The sequence below is a fragment of the Oryzias melastigma genome, linkage group LG5, assembly GCF_002922805.2.
Source record: "Oryzias melastigma strain HK-1 linkage group LG5, ASM292280v2, whole genome shotgun sequence".
Lineage (NCBI taxonomy): Eukaryota > Metazoa > Chordata > Actinopteri > Beloniformes > Adrianichthyidae > Oryzias > Oryzias melastigma.
In genome coordinates this window covers 2,015,349-2,029,348 of record NC_050516.1, presented here as the reverse complement: position 1 = coordinate 2,029,348, position 14,000 = coordinate 2,015,349, and the positions used below count along the sequence as shown (strand labels likewise).

At 39.9% G+C, this 14,000-nt stretch overlaps 2 protein-coding genes across 14 annotated transcripts in view; both read left to right on the top strand.

Moving 5' to 3' along the window:
* The window catches only part of itpr1b (inositol 1,4,5-trisphosphate receptor, type 1b), a 113,474-nt gene extending 104,354 nt beyond the window's left edge, over positions 1-9,120 (top strand). For all 13 annotated transcript variants that reach the window (XM_024270623.2, XM_024270622.2, XM_036211786.1 and 10 more), the window contains 2 exons: positions 6,749-6,910; positions 8,112-9,120. In XM_024270623.2, coding sequence (XP_024126391.1) covers positions 6,749-6,910; positions 8,112-8,198 — 249 coding nt within the window. In that variant the 3' untranslated portion in view covers positions 8,199-9,120. The remainder of the gene's footprint in view (positions 1-6,748; positions 6,911-8,111) is intronic.
* Positions 9,121-10,775: 1,655 nt separating this feature from the next.
* Positions 10,776-13,244, top strand: LOC112145418 (class E basic helix-loop-helix protein 40). Its single transcript, XM_024270630.2, has 5 exons — positions 10,776-10,854; positions 10,932-10,995; positions 11,075-11,182; positions 11,388-11,511; positions 11,590-13,244. Exons 1-5 carry the CDS (start codon positions 10,778-10,780, stop codon positions 12,366-12,368), a joined length of 1,152 nt encoding a protein of 383 aa, XP_024126398.1. The 5' UTR covers positions 10,776-10,777; the 3' UTR covers positions 12,369-13,244.
* The last annotated feature ends 756 nt before the right edge of the window (positions 13,245-14,000 follow it).

The window sequence follows — 14,000 nt, the reverse complement described above, 5'->3', positions numbered from 1 at the left end:
AGCTGGCAAGCTAATTTATTCCTTTGAGATAAAGGGTTTTGTTTTACTGGGCTGCGACAGCTGGCAACTAGTTAAAAGAGAAAAAAATATATACATTTATCTCACATTTCTCACACAATCTGACTTATGAAAATTAAATTGCACACATATTATTTTAAACCTGTAGTCATGTAAATGAAATAGCAAAATTGTGACTAATTGTATACAAACATTTTGAGTTATTTGGTGAGAGAAAGAAAATGCCAAACCACAAATTCTTAATAATTATTAGCATGAAGAGAAATTGAAACATGTTTTTTGACAAAAGATTTTTGTAAAATGTGTCGAGCTCTGATGTTCAATTTATTTATATTTTTTTTTCTGAAGGTTTCTGTTGTAAGCAAAAGACTTGAACAAGTCTAATTATTACAAACTTATCATTCTTTTTTTTTTTTAATGCATTTTTTTCACCAACTGTCATTTTTAATGAACAAATAAGGGAAATGACAAATATTAAGTGAAAGTGACATCATTTTATGTTTTTAGGTACATTTTTGGTATATTTTTTCCAGTTGATTTCCGATTCAAATTTTAAATGCCACATACAAAAGCATACACAGTTTTCCGTGCAGGTAAAAGGGTTTGTGTGGTTTTCAACATTGCAACTTGCAGGCACAAAGCCACTGTCCTAAAAAATCTCATTTCAGCTCAACACTGAGGAAACAGATGTCGTGGCTTCATACACATGTACTTTCAGACCTAAGGAAACCCCTAATCCTTCCATTTTTGAACCCACGTCTCATTTTTTATGGATTGACAACGATTTATTTTCTAACTACCAAGTTAAAAACTTCTTTCAATATTTTTCCCCAAAATTCAGACTTTGACAAACAAAATTATTTAATTAGAGATAAATGTGAACAACAGATTAGATTCATGTCAGAAGTTATATTCTTTAAACCAAATAGATTGGTATACTCTTCCTTGGTGGTTATCAAAGAAAGTTTGTTCCACAATCATTGGTTTTGAATTATGGAGGAAAATTTATTATTTGTGCTCTGTATGAATATAGGACCAGATCAATGGTAAACAGCGATGGGAAATAAGAACACAACAACTCATCGTACAAACCAACAACCCACTCCATCAGCCTCTGTCTGTAGACTGGCAATGCCCACACCCTGACCAACATGACCCAGACTGATGAGTCACCCACTGTTTGCATCTCTGTAGCCAAACCTGCCACTCACCTTCTCCTTTTCCATTCTATCATCTAAACATTGTTTTCTCAGCAATGTGTTTTTCTTAAATTTCTATTATTCACAACAAAGGAAAAAATAACACCAGTTTTTTTTCTGTTATTATACACAAAAGTGTCTCAACCCCACAATGATCGCTGTACTAACTTGTAGGTAATAATAGATAATAAAATTACTAAAAGGCTCACTCTGATGAAAATCATATTTTTTGTGTTTTTAAAATGTTCTTGTAGCATTTTTTTTTTATAATGGGGGACATCTATTAGGGATTAAAACTTTTTGAGTATTTTTTTTCATATTGTGTTTGATCATGAGCAGATGAAAACCAGCGGTTCGAAAAAGCTTAGGTTTGTAACATCTTCATTTTCCTGCAAACCGGATCAAAACTGTACAGCTGGATAGCTCTGATATTGCTTGCAGTTTAATTATACTATGCTAATGTTAGCTTGGGCTTGTGAGGCACTATAAACTAGTGGAAAAGAGTGTCAACAAAGGGCTGATGGAAAATTAGTAGAGCCTACTTCCACAGCAACAGTCCACAACCCAGATAAGCATTTCTGATAAACTTCTGTTGCCCTGCAGAATATATGTCTTTTAAAAATGACACAGGCTTTATGATTTTGGTTAAAAACTGCATAATCATAATTAAAAGACCACTGGGAGCAATTTTACAATAGAAAAAAATACGGTTGGTTTGTAACTTTGTCAACCAATGAAAATTCCACATTCTTTTGAATTGTTCAACAGAATCCACTTTGAATAAAATTTTTGTTTTTAACATGTTCCTGCAGCTTTTTTCTGATGACGGAGGACATTTACAGTTTTTTGTTTTGCTTAAAGACAGTAAAATTATAAATAAAACGCCACTTCGAAACACTTTAAAATTAGATCAATACATGATTGGAGTGGGTCCTTAAAATACAAAAAAATAATTAAACAGGCATTTTTGAGTCAATCACTGCAAACAAAAGATACCTGAACAGTGGATATGACTTTTGTTGTCCACTGGGGTTTTGGTCCACTTCTCATGAAGACAGAGCTCAGATTCTCTCAGGTTTGAAAGACGTCGTCTCCAGACCGCCTGCTTCACTTTCTCCCACTGATGTCTAACGTGGATCAGAGCTCATTGAAGGTCACTTAAGAGAAGTCCAACATTTTGTTCTCTGTCACTTTATCCAGTGTTATAAATGCGTATTAATCTTGCTGGAAGACCTGTGATCTATGTCTGGGGCTAAGCTATTTGTCTCATAGCATTACACTCCAGAACACCTTCAGAGATTTTATTTAGTCTATACAGACTAAAAAAACATTTTGCTAGATGCAGCAAAGCAGCCCAAACTATAACCAAACCTCCCCCATGTTTTACTGGAGCAATAATGTTCTTTTCTTTGTATGGATCATTGTTATTTGTGAACATACATCTAATCATTTTCCAAAATGTTCATCTTTCAAATACAATATTTTAGGTCCAACTATGTATTCTCTATTACAAAATCGTTTCCAATGGTCTTTTAATTATGATTATGCAGATTTTAGCATTTTAGATTTTTGCAAGTGGATGCATTGGAATTGTAGCAGAGAAGGGAGACTTTGGCCCGCCCATGACTGTTGCTGCGTCACAAACCAGAGCTTTTTCAAACCGAGGGTTTTGTCTGCTCCTCATCCATCAAGATTTAAATAAAAAATATTCAGAAGCGCAGTTTTAATCTTTAATTCTTTTACATATTTCCTCCATCATTGGAAAAATGCTGCAAGAACATGTTAGAAATACCAAAAATGCTTTTTCTAATTGGAGTGGGTCTTTAAAGACAATTTTATGACCACTGGGAGTTTTTCTGTTAGCAACTTGATACAAAGTTTGCATTTGCATGTTCAAGTTTGAAGCAAGTTTGTTTAAAGCTGAATGTTTCTGTTGGATTCATTCCGATGCTGCAGAACTGAAAGGACAAAGTTCCACAAAAACGAACCAAAGATCCCTCCAAACCAAGCCCGGGGTGTCATTGCCAAATGTTATGTCATCTATCAAGTCCGCCTCGTGATCCTCGACTCGCTGAGCCTGTTTTTCACTTTCTTTTCTCCCTTTGGTTTTATCTTTACACTATCAAGCATCAAATAACTGCAGGAAAGGCCTGACAGAGAAATCTGGGGAGGGGGAACACTCTGAAGTTGGTGATTTCCATTTTAAAAACTTCAGTTGTATTTTTGCCAAATCTAAACTGAAACTCTGCACATTTCTTACTTTGTCATTGTGGGGATGAGGAGACACCAAGCCTTGCTATTGTAACACGGGCTAGTTGTGTAACTGGTGTGTGCGTTCTTCTTTTATCTCTAATTAAAGCCTAGTGGGAAATAATAACCAGCCGTGTTCATCACAGTGAAGTGGAACATTGTTTTATGAGTTTTAGTTTGAGTTTTTCCCATAATTTTTATTAACTTGAATTTATTTGAGGTAAGGCTGAATAGAATACGTCACTGCAGTGTTCTCATTGGGGTACGTGCACATAGATGTGAGAGGGGGTGATGGTGCACACATGCTAGATAAACACAGCCGCTCTGACTTTGCATTCAGGAAATGGAACAAGCTCACAGTCGTTCTCTCCTCTTTTCACAATGAGTGTGCTCCAGTCATTATCTTAGTGTTTTGTGATTCCCCTTTGGCTGCCATCTGACCTAAAACTGGTTTGTGGTGCTCACGGCCACCCCACTCGCCCCATCGTCTCCAAATCAACCACTGAAACCCGGGGACTTTTTCAGCTCCCTTCTTTGGTACTGCTGTTACCTGCCAGTGACCACAGCGATTACACAGAATCTTCCTCTCTGTTTATGTGCCGTTGGAACAGATCGTGTGATGATTAAAGGCACGCATCTGCAACATTGACGTGCTCATGACGAAATCAAACAAGCTCGCGTTCACATTTAGCCTATTTTTGACTGCGCTCAATGCCAGTGGCATGTAGTAGTCAAGTGCCAGCGACAATAGGAGACTGAGAAGGGCTGAGTCGCCTGCCGACACATTAAGCTCCAAGACTTCCGAGTGTTTTGTCTGTTAGTTTTATTTGTGCTTTTCATGCTTTCCAATTGTATCCTACAAATGAACAAAAAGTATATGAGGCCAACATAAACATTAACCTGGAACCCAAAGGTTCAAAATGATTCAGGTATAGTCCTAGGATATATCGTGATACATATCACAGTGTGAGCCAGGTATCGCGATATGTTTCGTATCGCCAGACTCTTGCCAATAGAAATCCGTACAAAGAAAGCTTTTACAATAGAAACAAATATAGTTTGAGTGGAACTTTAAGGGTTAGAAACCAAATTTTAGTTTAATTATGTAGAATTTCCTCTGATTAGATCTATAGTATTTACTTTTTTTTTTATCTGTCTCACTGAAATGTTTAAGATAATGAAACAGTTTAAATTACATTTAAGGTAAATCTTATATCCTTAGTTCATAACTAATGACGTCTTTAAAAATATATTGTTTGTTATTTGTTTGTTTTATTGAAGAAGAAAAAAGCTGAGCTCAGTTTACTGTCAGACTTTTTGAATTAAAGGAAATGACAATAACAGAAGTTGTTTGACAAAGTGAAACAACAAAATATCTAAAAAAAGAAACAACATTCTGGCATCCAAAGATATTCTTTGAAAAGCATGAAACACACAAAGTCACTGAAGTATCTTGAAGGTGTAAAAAAGACATTTCTCGGAGTTTGAGGCTTCCAAGTATTATAGGGAGAGCCGTTGTTCAAAAATAAAGAGATCTAGAGTGACCAACAACCAAAATGATTCAAAAATATATGGAGGACTCGCGCAGAAAGTCAGGAAAGATCCAGTGTAATGTTCATGAATCAAAAAGAAAATCAAGAGAAAACAAATTGAATCTCCAATTAAATTTGGAGATTCTTCCATGTCTTCCTCCAACAGTGTATATGAGAAAAAAGCAGCAATAGAAAAAACAAAAACAATCTTAAGTTGAAAAACGTAATTTTCAAAATGTTTGGCATTCAGATCAAATGTTTGGCTGTTAAGTTCAAAATGAAAATGTTTTTTCCTTTTTTTTTGGGGGGGGGTCCTGATGTATCTAAAATGTTGGCCATCAAGGAAGGTCCTAATAAGACTATCATCAGTCAAACATGGTGGGGAGAGTGTGATGGTCTGTGGCAACTTAACAGTTTAAGAATATAAACTATTTGCTGAGACTGATTACTAACAGTACAGAAGAAAGAATTACATTCCTCTGTGGTCTTGGAGAGTTAAAGTGATCAAAGCAAGCCTGTCCTCATTTCCCATCATCCTTTTGTTTACACTCTCTCTAGCTGGCTTACAGACCCTCACAACCCCAAGCCAACATTAGAGCTGCAGCAAAAATTTCAAGCATTGTTTGAGCTATCCAGCTTTACAGTTTTGAGCCAGATCCCAGCTCAGATGAGAAAAATTAAGATGTTAACGGGTAATTTGTCTGCAAGTTAAAGCATCGGAATGGAGCGGAGCAGAGGAGCTTGTGGCCTGCCAATTGCAGATTTTATGGAACAACTACAAGCTTTTTTCAAACCTATTTTTTTTCATCTGCTCCTACACAATTTGAATAAAGAAATACTCAAAAAAGCTTTTTGTATCATAATGTTCCTTATGTATGAGAAAAATGTTACACAAATGTGTCAAAGACACCAAAAACATGTTTTTTTATTAGATTGAGTCTGTAATGAATGGCATATTTTTGTATTTACTCTGTTTTTATTTCTGTAATATTCAGTTATTTTGCCATTTATTATCATGTGCCACAAATATGCAGAAAATTGCAGGATGGGCAAATACGTTTTCAGCCAGTGTAGTTTCTCTTAGAAAAGAAAAATCTCACTTATCGTAAATGTGATTTTACTGTCAAGATTCTGAAAGCATTTAGCTCAGATTTCCAAAAAGGCTTGAGGATGACCATAAAAGTGAAGCTCTGGTGTTTATTGATAGCTGCTGACGATACTGTGCCGAAGGTGGTGTCAAAGGTCCCATTCATGATGCTCCGCAGTCTAGTAAACAGTGTCCCAGGCTGAACCTCAGTTAAATCAGGCTCACACCAACACCCTGAACCTGAAAGAGACTCTCAGCAGCTCGGCTTCGGCTGCAGTCAAGTGTGAGCTTGATTTCTGTTTGCATGATCCTCTCAGCGCTGCATGTATGATTAAGTTTCTGCACCAGTCTGCAGTTTATGTTAAGCATGGCAGCCTCATTGATGGCGTGATAACAGCAGGCATGACACGAGGCTGCGAGTAAACTGCCCTTTTTTTGAGTGATTTCATATCCCGTGTGATTCTAGCATGGAAAGTCCCATCATAAGTTGGACTGAAATCACTGCACTAAGAGAGTAAAGGACAAAAACAGATCAAATGGGGTTAAAGGGCGGAATGTAAAAGTATTTTATATAATCACATTTAGCAGAAGGAATCCTTAAAGAGTTGGTTGATGACACCTGCTATGCTTTGGTGTATTCTAACAAAACTCTGTTTTCATAGGAGCACAACCTGGACTGGTTCCCGCGGATGCGGGCCATGTCGCTGGTCAGCAGCGACGCAGACGGAGAGCAGAATGAAATTCGAAACCTGCAGGAGAAACTGGAGTCCACCATGAAGCTGGTGACCAACCTCTCCAGCCAGCTGACTGAGCTGAAGGAGCAGGTGGGTTCAAACCGAAATCTGAGTTTGACGCAGACGCGGAATGCGAGCGTTTCTCGCTTGGTCGCGGGCGTAGCACGAGTTTCTGAAAGTCGCGTTGGGATGACATCGTCCTTACTTTGTTTGCTGCCCACTGCTCCTTAGGTGCAGACTTGTTAAATGCAAGAGGCTGATGAGTCATAGTTCATGGTTTATGAGGCTTTCAGTCTTGTTTTATTTTCATCCACCTGTCACTGCAGGGTGATACCTACTATCTTTCTTGATAGAGAGGCCAATAAAGAAGAAATCAATACTGTGAAAGGGATAAACATTCTGACAATAGTGTGTGTACGTTCTGACAGATCAGCAATCTAGTACTTCTAGTAATAGTAAAAATATCTTTACTGCTGAAATGAGAACTGTCTTTGAGGAAGTGGATGTTTCCGAGACATTTTGACCCAGACAAAAGGAAATGGTTGTGTTGTTGTGTAGCTGTGAAGGACGAGCTAAACATTGGACATTTAAGTCTGCTTTGTATTTTAAAAGTCAATTATACATCCAGGATCCCCTATAGATTATATACTTTTTTTGGTATAAATTGATTAATGGAAGAGCATAAATAAAAAAAGTTTTGCCGCACGCCGTTAATTAGGTAATTCCCTGAAAAGCTGACTCAATCAGAAAATTACAGATCAGAAACACTTGCAAGAAGAGCTTTAAACGATGCATTTGATCCACTTGAATCGTATTTTTCTTTAACATCATCCCACTGTATGGAATTGCGTTTCCTAGAGCAGTCATTGCTGGACCACTTGTGTCCTCTCACTTTTGTTGTGCTTCAGCACACATTGTCACTTTATGTTAAATATGCCCATTCTGAGCAGAAAGCCCTTACTTGTTCCTGCTGGTTTAAATGTTAATACCTGTGCTATATGACTCAGTCTGCGCTTGATCTCTGAAATTTCTGTCGACTGAGTTTCAGTATTGGTCTTTTGTATTGTGCCGCTTTCGTCAGTAGATGCAGCAAAGTGCACGAAGAGGCTGGCAGCCTTTCAGAAGAATCCGTTTCAGTTGAGCAGGGTTGAGAGTTTTAGTTTTAGAGAGCTGCATGCATGAGGAATCAGTGCAGCTGCCTTTGCTAAGCAGAAAAGGATGCTTGCTGAACTACTTTTCTTTGTCTGATTTTTTTTTTTTTTTTTTAATCCAACCTGTCTGTGGCGCTCAGATGACAGAACAGAGGAAACAGAAGCAGCGGATTGGCCTGTTGGGACAACCTGCGCACATGAACATCAACCCCCAGCAGCCTGCATAAGTTCCTGGACGGAGCGCGCACAGCTTACACTTACTGAGTGTGAACATAACTTAAAACGGTAGGGAAACACTGTAACTATAGGTAGTTATTAGGTGATGTGTAGCTGTGTCCCCACACACGTGTTATTCCACTCAGACAGAAACACTCACCCACTTTGTTCTGTTCAGCTCAGGGGTCGGTGCCAAATCTTTTTGGATTAGTCAACACATGGCCTTACTGAACAGGAGGAATTGGTTTTCTTTTATTTTGTTTTTCATTTAAAGTTTTTTTATATATATATTCCTGACATCTTACGCAGTATTTATTATGTTATTTTTGTATGTTGTGCAATATACTACTTTAAATATGCAACCTGGCTGGTGTCTAGATTCAACCATGTTTTATTTGAAATATCTTCTTGTTTGTCACCAGATAATTAAAGTGGATAGATAATATTTTAAGCAGGCATTTATCTGTGTGACTTTCTTTATTTTGTTTTATTTGAGTAAAAGCAATAGAATCAGATAGTTTTCTTCCACAAATACATATTTAATATAAAAGTCTAAGTGCTAAATTATTTAAAGAAAAATATGCTTTTTATGTGTAAAAAAAAAACATGCTGTTACAGTCAGCTCAGGATTCATATAATTTAATAAAAACAAAGCACTAAGGTAGTATCTGTTTATGTTGCATTATTGTTTGTGCCTCAATGAAACTGTTTATTTTAATTGTATGGTTTAGGTTTTCTGGTTTCTTTGTTTTTGCTATTGATAGAAATTTTGTGCTCTACTTGTGTACATAAAGTTTGTTGCTTATATTTTCTTTTGTATAGAAAAATAAGGAACAAGAAAAAAATGTAACTTGACGATGTTTAGATTAAACAATTTTAAGTCAATTTGTACATTAAAGTAGAGCTATTTATTAAAATGTATGTTTGTGTCTATTTTTGCTTTGTTTTTTATTAATGTATAATAATGTTGAAATATGAAAATACTTGTGCACCTACACTCCTATAAAAAATGTTGGGGCAATTGAGTATTTAAATTGAAATTTTCAATTTGGGGAATTTTTAAACAATTTTACTACAAGTGAAAGTGTGTTTTTAACTTTAACAATATTGAGAACATTATCCTCAGATTTGGAGCCGTCAACCCCCAACAGAATAAGTAGAGGGTGTGTAATTGAGTTGGATTTAAAATTCCTTACACCCCTCATAAATAGGGACTTTCCTGAAAAGTTTTTTTTAAGCTGCAACTTTGAGAAGTCACATGGTTCTCTTTTAAAAAACGATGCGGGTTTGTAGTAGTATTTTTCATCTGGAAGGTTTCCTCTAGAGTAAACAAAATCTTTATTATTTTGTTTACTACTTGCACAATTACTTTAAAAAATTATTATTAAGATAACGTTTAAAGTCCATTAGAAGTAAATATATATCTCTAAACTCTAAATGGGATGTGTAAATTTTAAAATAGGTTTCTGCACTTTTTATGTTTTTTTATGTCTTCAATAACTAAAGTTTGTTTGGTTACAAAGAGTTCAAATCCAGTCACATGTGAATAAAAATAAATAATTAAATTAAATTAAAAATACGTATTATTTTATTGAGTTTTGCTTTTAAAAATGAACACGAGCTAGAAATGACTGCGCCGTCGTGTTGTTTTGGGTCTGTTTCCATAAATAGTCCGTCTGCGCCGGGACGTGGACGGCTGGAACCGACCCACGAGCGCGCCAGGCGCTCTTCCAGCGGCTGACGTCAGCGGCAGGGATCTGCGTGCCCTCCATGAGGAGGTCCACGTGACGGCCCGCTGCTGGGTACGGGACAGGCGGGCTTCAAGCGGCAGGCAGCTGCTGGCTGAGTGGGTACGGCGGCACAGGCGCTTTCTTCAGCAGCCCCGCAGCGGAGGCACACAGCCGTGACTTTGCACGCCCTGCCGACTGTGTCACTCCGCCGCAGGTGCACGTGCCGCACACCAGCGGGACTCTCGTGACATGTAGACAGGCTTAAGTCAATATTTTTGTTAGCAAAATAAAATAAAATAAAATAAAGGTGGTTTGGAATTTTACCAATTCATATAGTTTAAAAAAAATGACTTTTTTATATAATTTCTATTTTTTATATATATAAATTCTTAAACGTGTGTCCCTTTTTATTTTTATTTATTTATTTATTATTTGTAAACACGCTCGCGGCTCAGCCCCGCGCGCCCGGGAGGAGCGTGGTGGTACACGAGACTCTTCCGTTGGAGGGAGGGAGTGGGGGGAGTACTATACACAGCTGCGGGGTGGGAGGGGGGGGGAGTGTGCGCGCGCGCGTGGAGGGCGAGGAGTTGAAAAGCGCCGTCCAACACGTGAGGCTCATGTGACGGAGCGGAGACGTGCCTGCAGTCACAGGCTTTAACACGCAGCCCGCGGCCCCGCCTCCCTCCATCACACTCCGCCGGGCGTGGGTGAACAGAAGAGTCCGGACACTCCTGCTTCAGCTCGGCTACAGGTCACAGCGGCGGACGGCTCCAGAGCTGAGGAGGTTTTCCACGTAGTCGGACTGAGTATTTTAACAGTTTTAAACCTTTTTTATTATTTCTCCCGCGGAGTTTTTCAAAATGGAGAGAATTCCAAGTGCGCAACCGCCTCCTTTTGCGCCGAAACACCCTTCTATGGATATAACTGACATGCACGGGTGAGTTGAATATTTTTTTTAACTTTTTTTTTTTTAATCTTTTAAATCACTAAATATTTTTTCCCCTTCTATTAAAGAATGGACTTTCCTATTTGTGTGTTCAAACCCAGGAGGGGCATGAAAGGCAGAGACGAGTGCAAGGTAAACTTTAGACCAAATTTTCAAAATAAAAGTTTTGTCTCATTTTTATTTACCTAATTGATTAATTGATGTTCTATAGGAGACGTACAAGCTGCCACACAGGCTGATCGAAAAGAAGAGACGGGACAGAATCAACGAGTGCATTGCGCAGCTGAAGGATTTGTTGCCGGAGCACCTTAAACTTACAGTGAGTTTTCTGTCACACAAACTATTTTTTTTGTTTTGTTTTTTTTTAAGTGTTTTTTTCTTAGAAAGCATGTTGAGGATTTCTTTTGGCTGAGAGGTGTGGAGAGCGGGGCTTCTGTGGAGTTGGCGTGGCGCCCTGTGTTCAGCTGCAGAACGCGTTACATAAGGAAGATCAACATGCTTATCGAAGGTCTTCCTGTTTTTAGACGCTGGGTCATTTGGAGAAAGCTGTGGTGCTGGAGCTCACGCTCAAGCACGTGAAGACCCTGAGTGCCGTCCTGGAGCAGCAGCAGCAGAAGATCGTCTCTTTGCAGAAGGACTTGCAGATCAGTAAGTTTATTTTGACACATTTTTTTTTTAATTCTTTTATCGCGGTGCAGGTTTGACATGAACTCTCTAATCACGCAGGCGATCATGCAGGAGACGGCTCGGAGATGTTTCGCTCCGGCTTTCACCTCTGCGCCAAAGAGGTCGTCCACTACCTCGCCAGCCAAGAGAGCAGCCGGGATCTGACTCCCTCCCATGTCATCAGTCACATCCAGAAGGTCGCCACCGAAGTCCTGCACCATCAGCCGGACGAGCCCCTTCCCCAGCCCTCCGAGGAGGGCAGGAACCCTGCCGCGCAGGACGCCAGGGCGTCCGAGACCCCCGCCAAAAACTGTGTTCCGGTCATTCAGAGGACTTATCAACACGGGACGGGGGAGCAGAGCGGCAGCGACACGGACACAGATAGCGGCTACGGCGGGGAGCACGAAAAGCACAAAAGTCAGTGGTCCGAGAGCCGCGAGAAGGACATCCGGAGCCCCGAGCCCCAGCAGGCCGCCATCAAAAAAGAGGACGACGAACCTCGGGCCAAAAGGTCAAGATCAGACTCTTCAGAGGACGAGGTTCCCTCTGTCCACTCAGCGGGACATCCCGGCAATTACATGGGCTTCTCCCCCAACCAGCACCCGTTTTGCCTCCCCTTCTACGTCCTCCCCCCAGGGGCGGCGGCGGCAGCGGCGTACCTGCCGATGCTGGAGAAATGCTGGTACCCCGGGGGAATGCCGGTCATGTACCCAGGCATGAGCGGCTCGGACGGCCCGAGGGCGGGGTCTCCGGTGCCCCTTCAGACCTCAGCGGACTCCCCGTCTCTGCACAAAGCTTTAAAGCCGGCCCCCCCTTTGAACTTGAAAACCAAAGACTGAGCAGGTTTTTCCGGCAGCATCCTGCGCTTTGAATGTTAGGCGGAGGGGAAAGGAGCCCGCTGGTAGCCCTTCAAAGCAGCTGTAGCACACTGACACCCCGCCCCCCTTCCCCTCAGATCAGGATGGACTTTAACGGGCCGTGTTGAGACTTGTTTTCCACCTGTTGCACTGAAGAGCTTTTTTCATGTCGTCTTTTGTTCTCTAGACTCCCTAATGAATGTCTTAGAATGTAACTCCTCCCCTTTTTTTTCAGCAGAATGACAGACCTTCATTGTTGCACATCAGTCTAATGAATGTAAAGATTGATTAAAAAGAGAAACTCCCCCTGTAAATGCTGCTGCGTGTGGAGGATCTAACTGTGTTTTGTCGATCCTGTAAGTACAAACAAAACACTGCTTAGACTAGAATGTTACCAAAACAAACGTGCGCGGTTGGGGAGCTGTGCTGACACAGGAGTTACCGTCACGCCGTGGCGTAACGAGCGTGCCCCTAAAATCTGACCCCCCCCCCCGTACCACTTGAAACGTCTCTATTTTTGATACGTGACCTTCTGAGTGTGTTTTGCAGCCAGAGGAAGGTTGAGGTAGCGGTTTGCTGTACGCAGACAGAAAAGTGAGTACATTTGCATTTTTGCCCACAAATTTCTCGGTCAAGGCTGATCGCAGCTCAACCTGTGGTCTTTTTTAACAACCGGGATGAACTTTTTAGCAGAAAGTCTGAATGTAAAGTTCAAAGGAAATATGTTTTGTATAAATTGAGGTACTCTGGATTTTTGTTTTGTTTTTGGAAGCGTAACAGTTTGTAAATATTTTGTACATAAAGTATTATTGATATATATTAAAATATTAATAAAGCTCTTTGTTTTTCCGTGTTTCACTGCCTGTTGGCTTAAATGTGTCACTGCAGCCAACCTGACAACTCCTCACAACAACACGCTTACATAACGCTTACATAACCCATAAAGCTTCAGCCTCTTGGAATCAATAGCACGTCTTAGATTACAGGTCATAAATTAAACCGACTCCTTTGAAAATACGACGTGTATTTCAAAATAAGCTGTTCAACTAAAGATTAAAGCAATATTTTTTGTTTACCTTAAACCCATTCCAATCACAGATTCTTTTGTCTATGGAGAAAATTTTACTTTATTTGTGTAGTTCAACAAATGGTGAAAATGTAGTTGTGCTAAGTGAGAATGTGACGTTCTTCTATAAAGTTATTGATGCCTCGTGCAAGCCTCCATCGTTCCTGTTTGGAGGCCGTTTCCTGGGTGGTAACCCTGAGGTCGGTGTGGTACCACAATGAAATGAAAAGGTAACGGCGGTGCTGCACGCCACCCAGCTCCCCAGGACACGTGCGAGTGGAGCTTGATGTTTTAGAATCACAGCAGTATTTAGTTGTTTAGGCTGCAGATCAGAGGAACCTGAAGTTATTGTCTGAGGACGACTCCACAGCAGCTGCTGCAGCTCTCTACCAGAACTCCAATAAAATGAACTTTGTTGTCAAAAGTGAACTCATTTTGTAACAATAAAACACTTTTCAGTTATCTTTTCTTGTGTTTAAACGGTTTAAAGGAAGGATCTGGTGTCTAAGTCTAATAAGTTAAGATAAAAAAGAAAAAAAAAAAACATT

Excerpts from the sequence above, each read along its gene's own strand:
- LOC112145418 (XM_024270630.2), top strand. The coding sequence starts at position 10,778 with ATGGAGAGAATTCCAAGTGCGCAACCGCCTCCTTTTGCGCCGAAACAC. Across the intron at positions 10,996-11,074 it reads AAGGCAGAGACGAGTGCAAG|GAGACGTACAAGCTGCCACA; the intron begins GTAAACTTTAGA and ends GATGTTCTATAG. Across the intron at positions 11,512-11,589 it reads GCAGAAGGACTTGCAGATCA|GCGATCATGCAGGAGACGGC; the intron begins GTAAGTTTATTT and ends CTAATCACGCAG.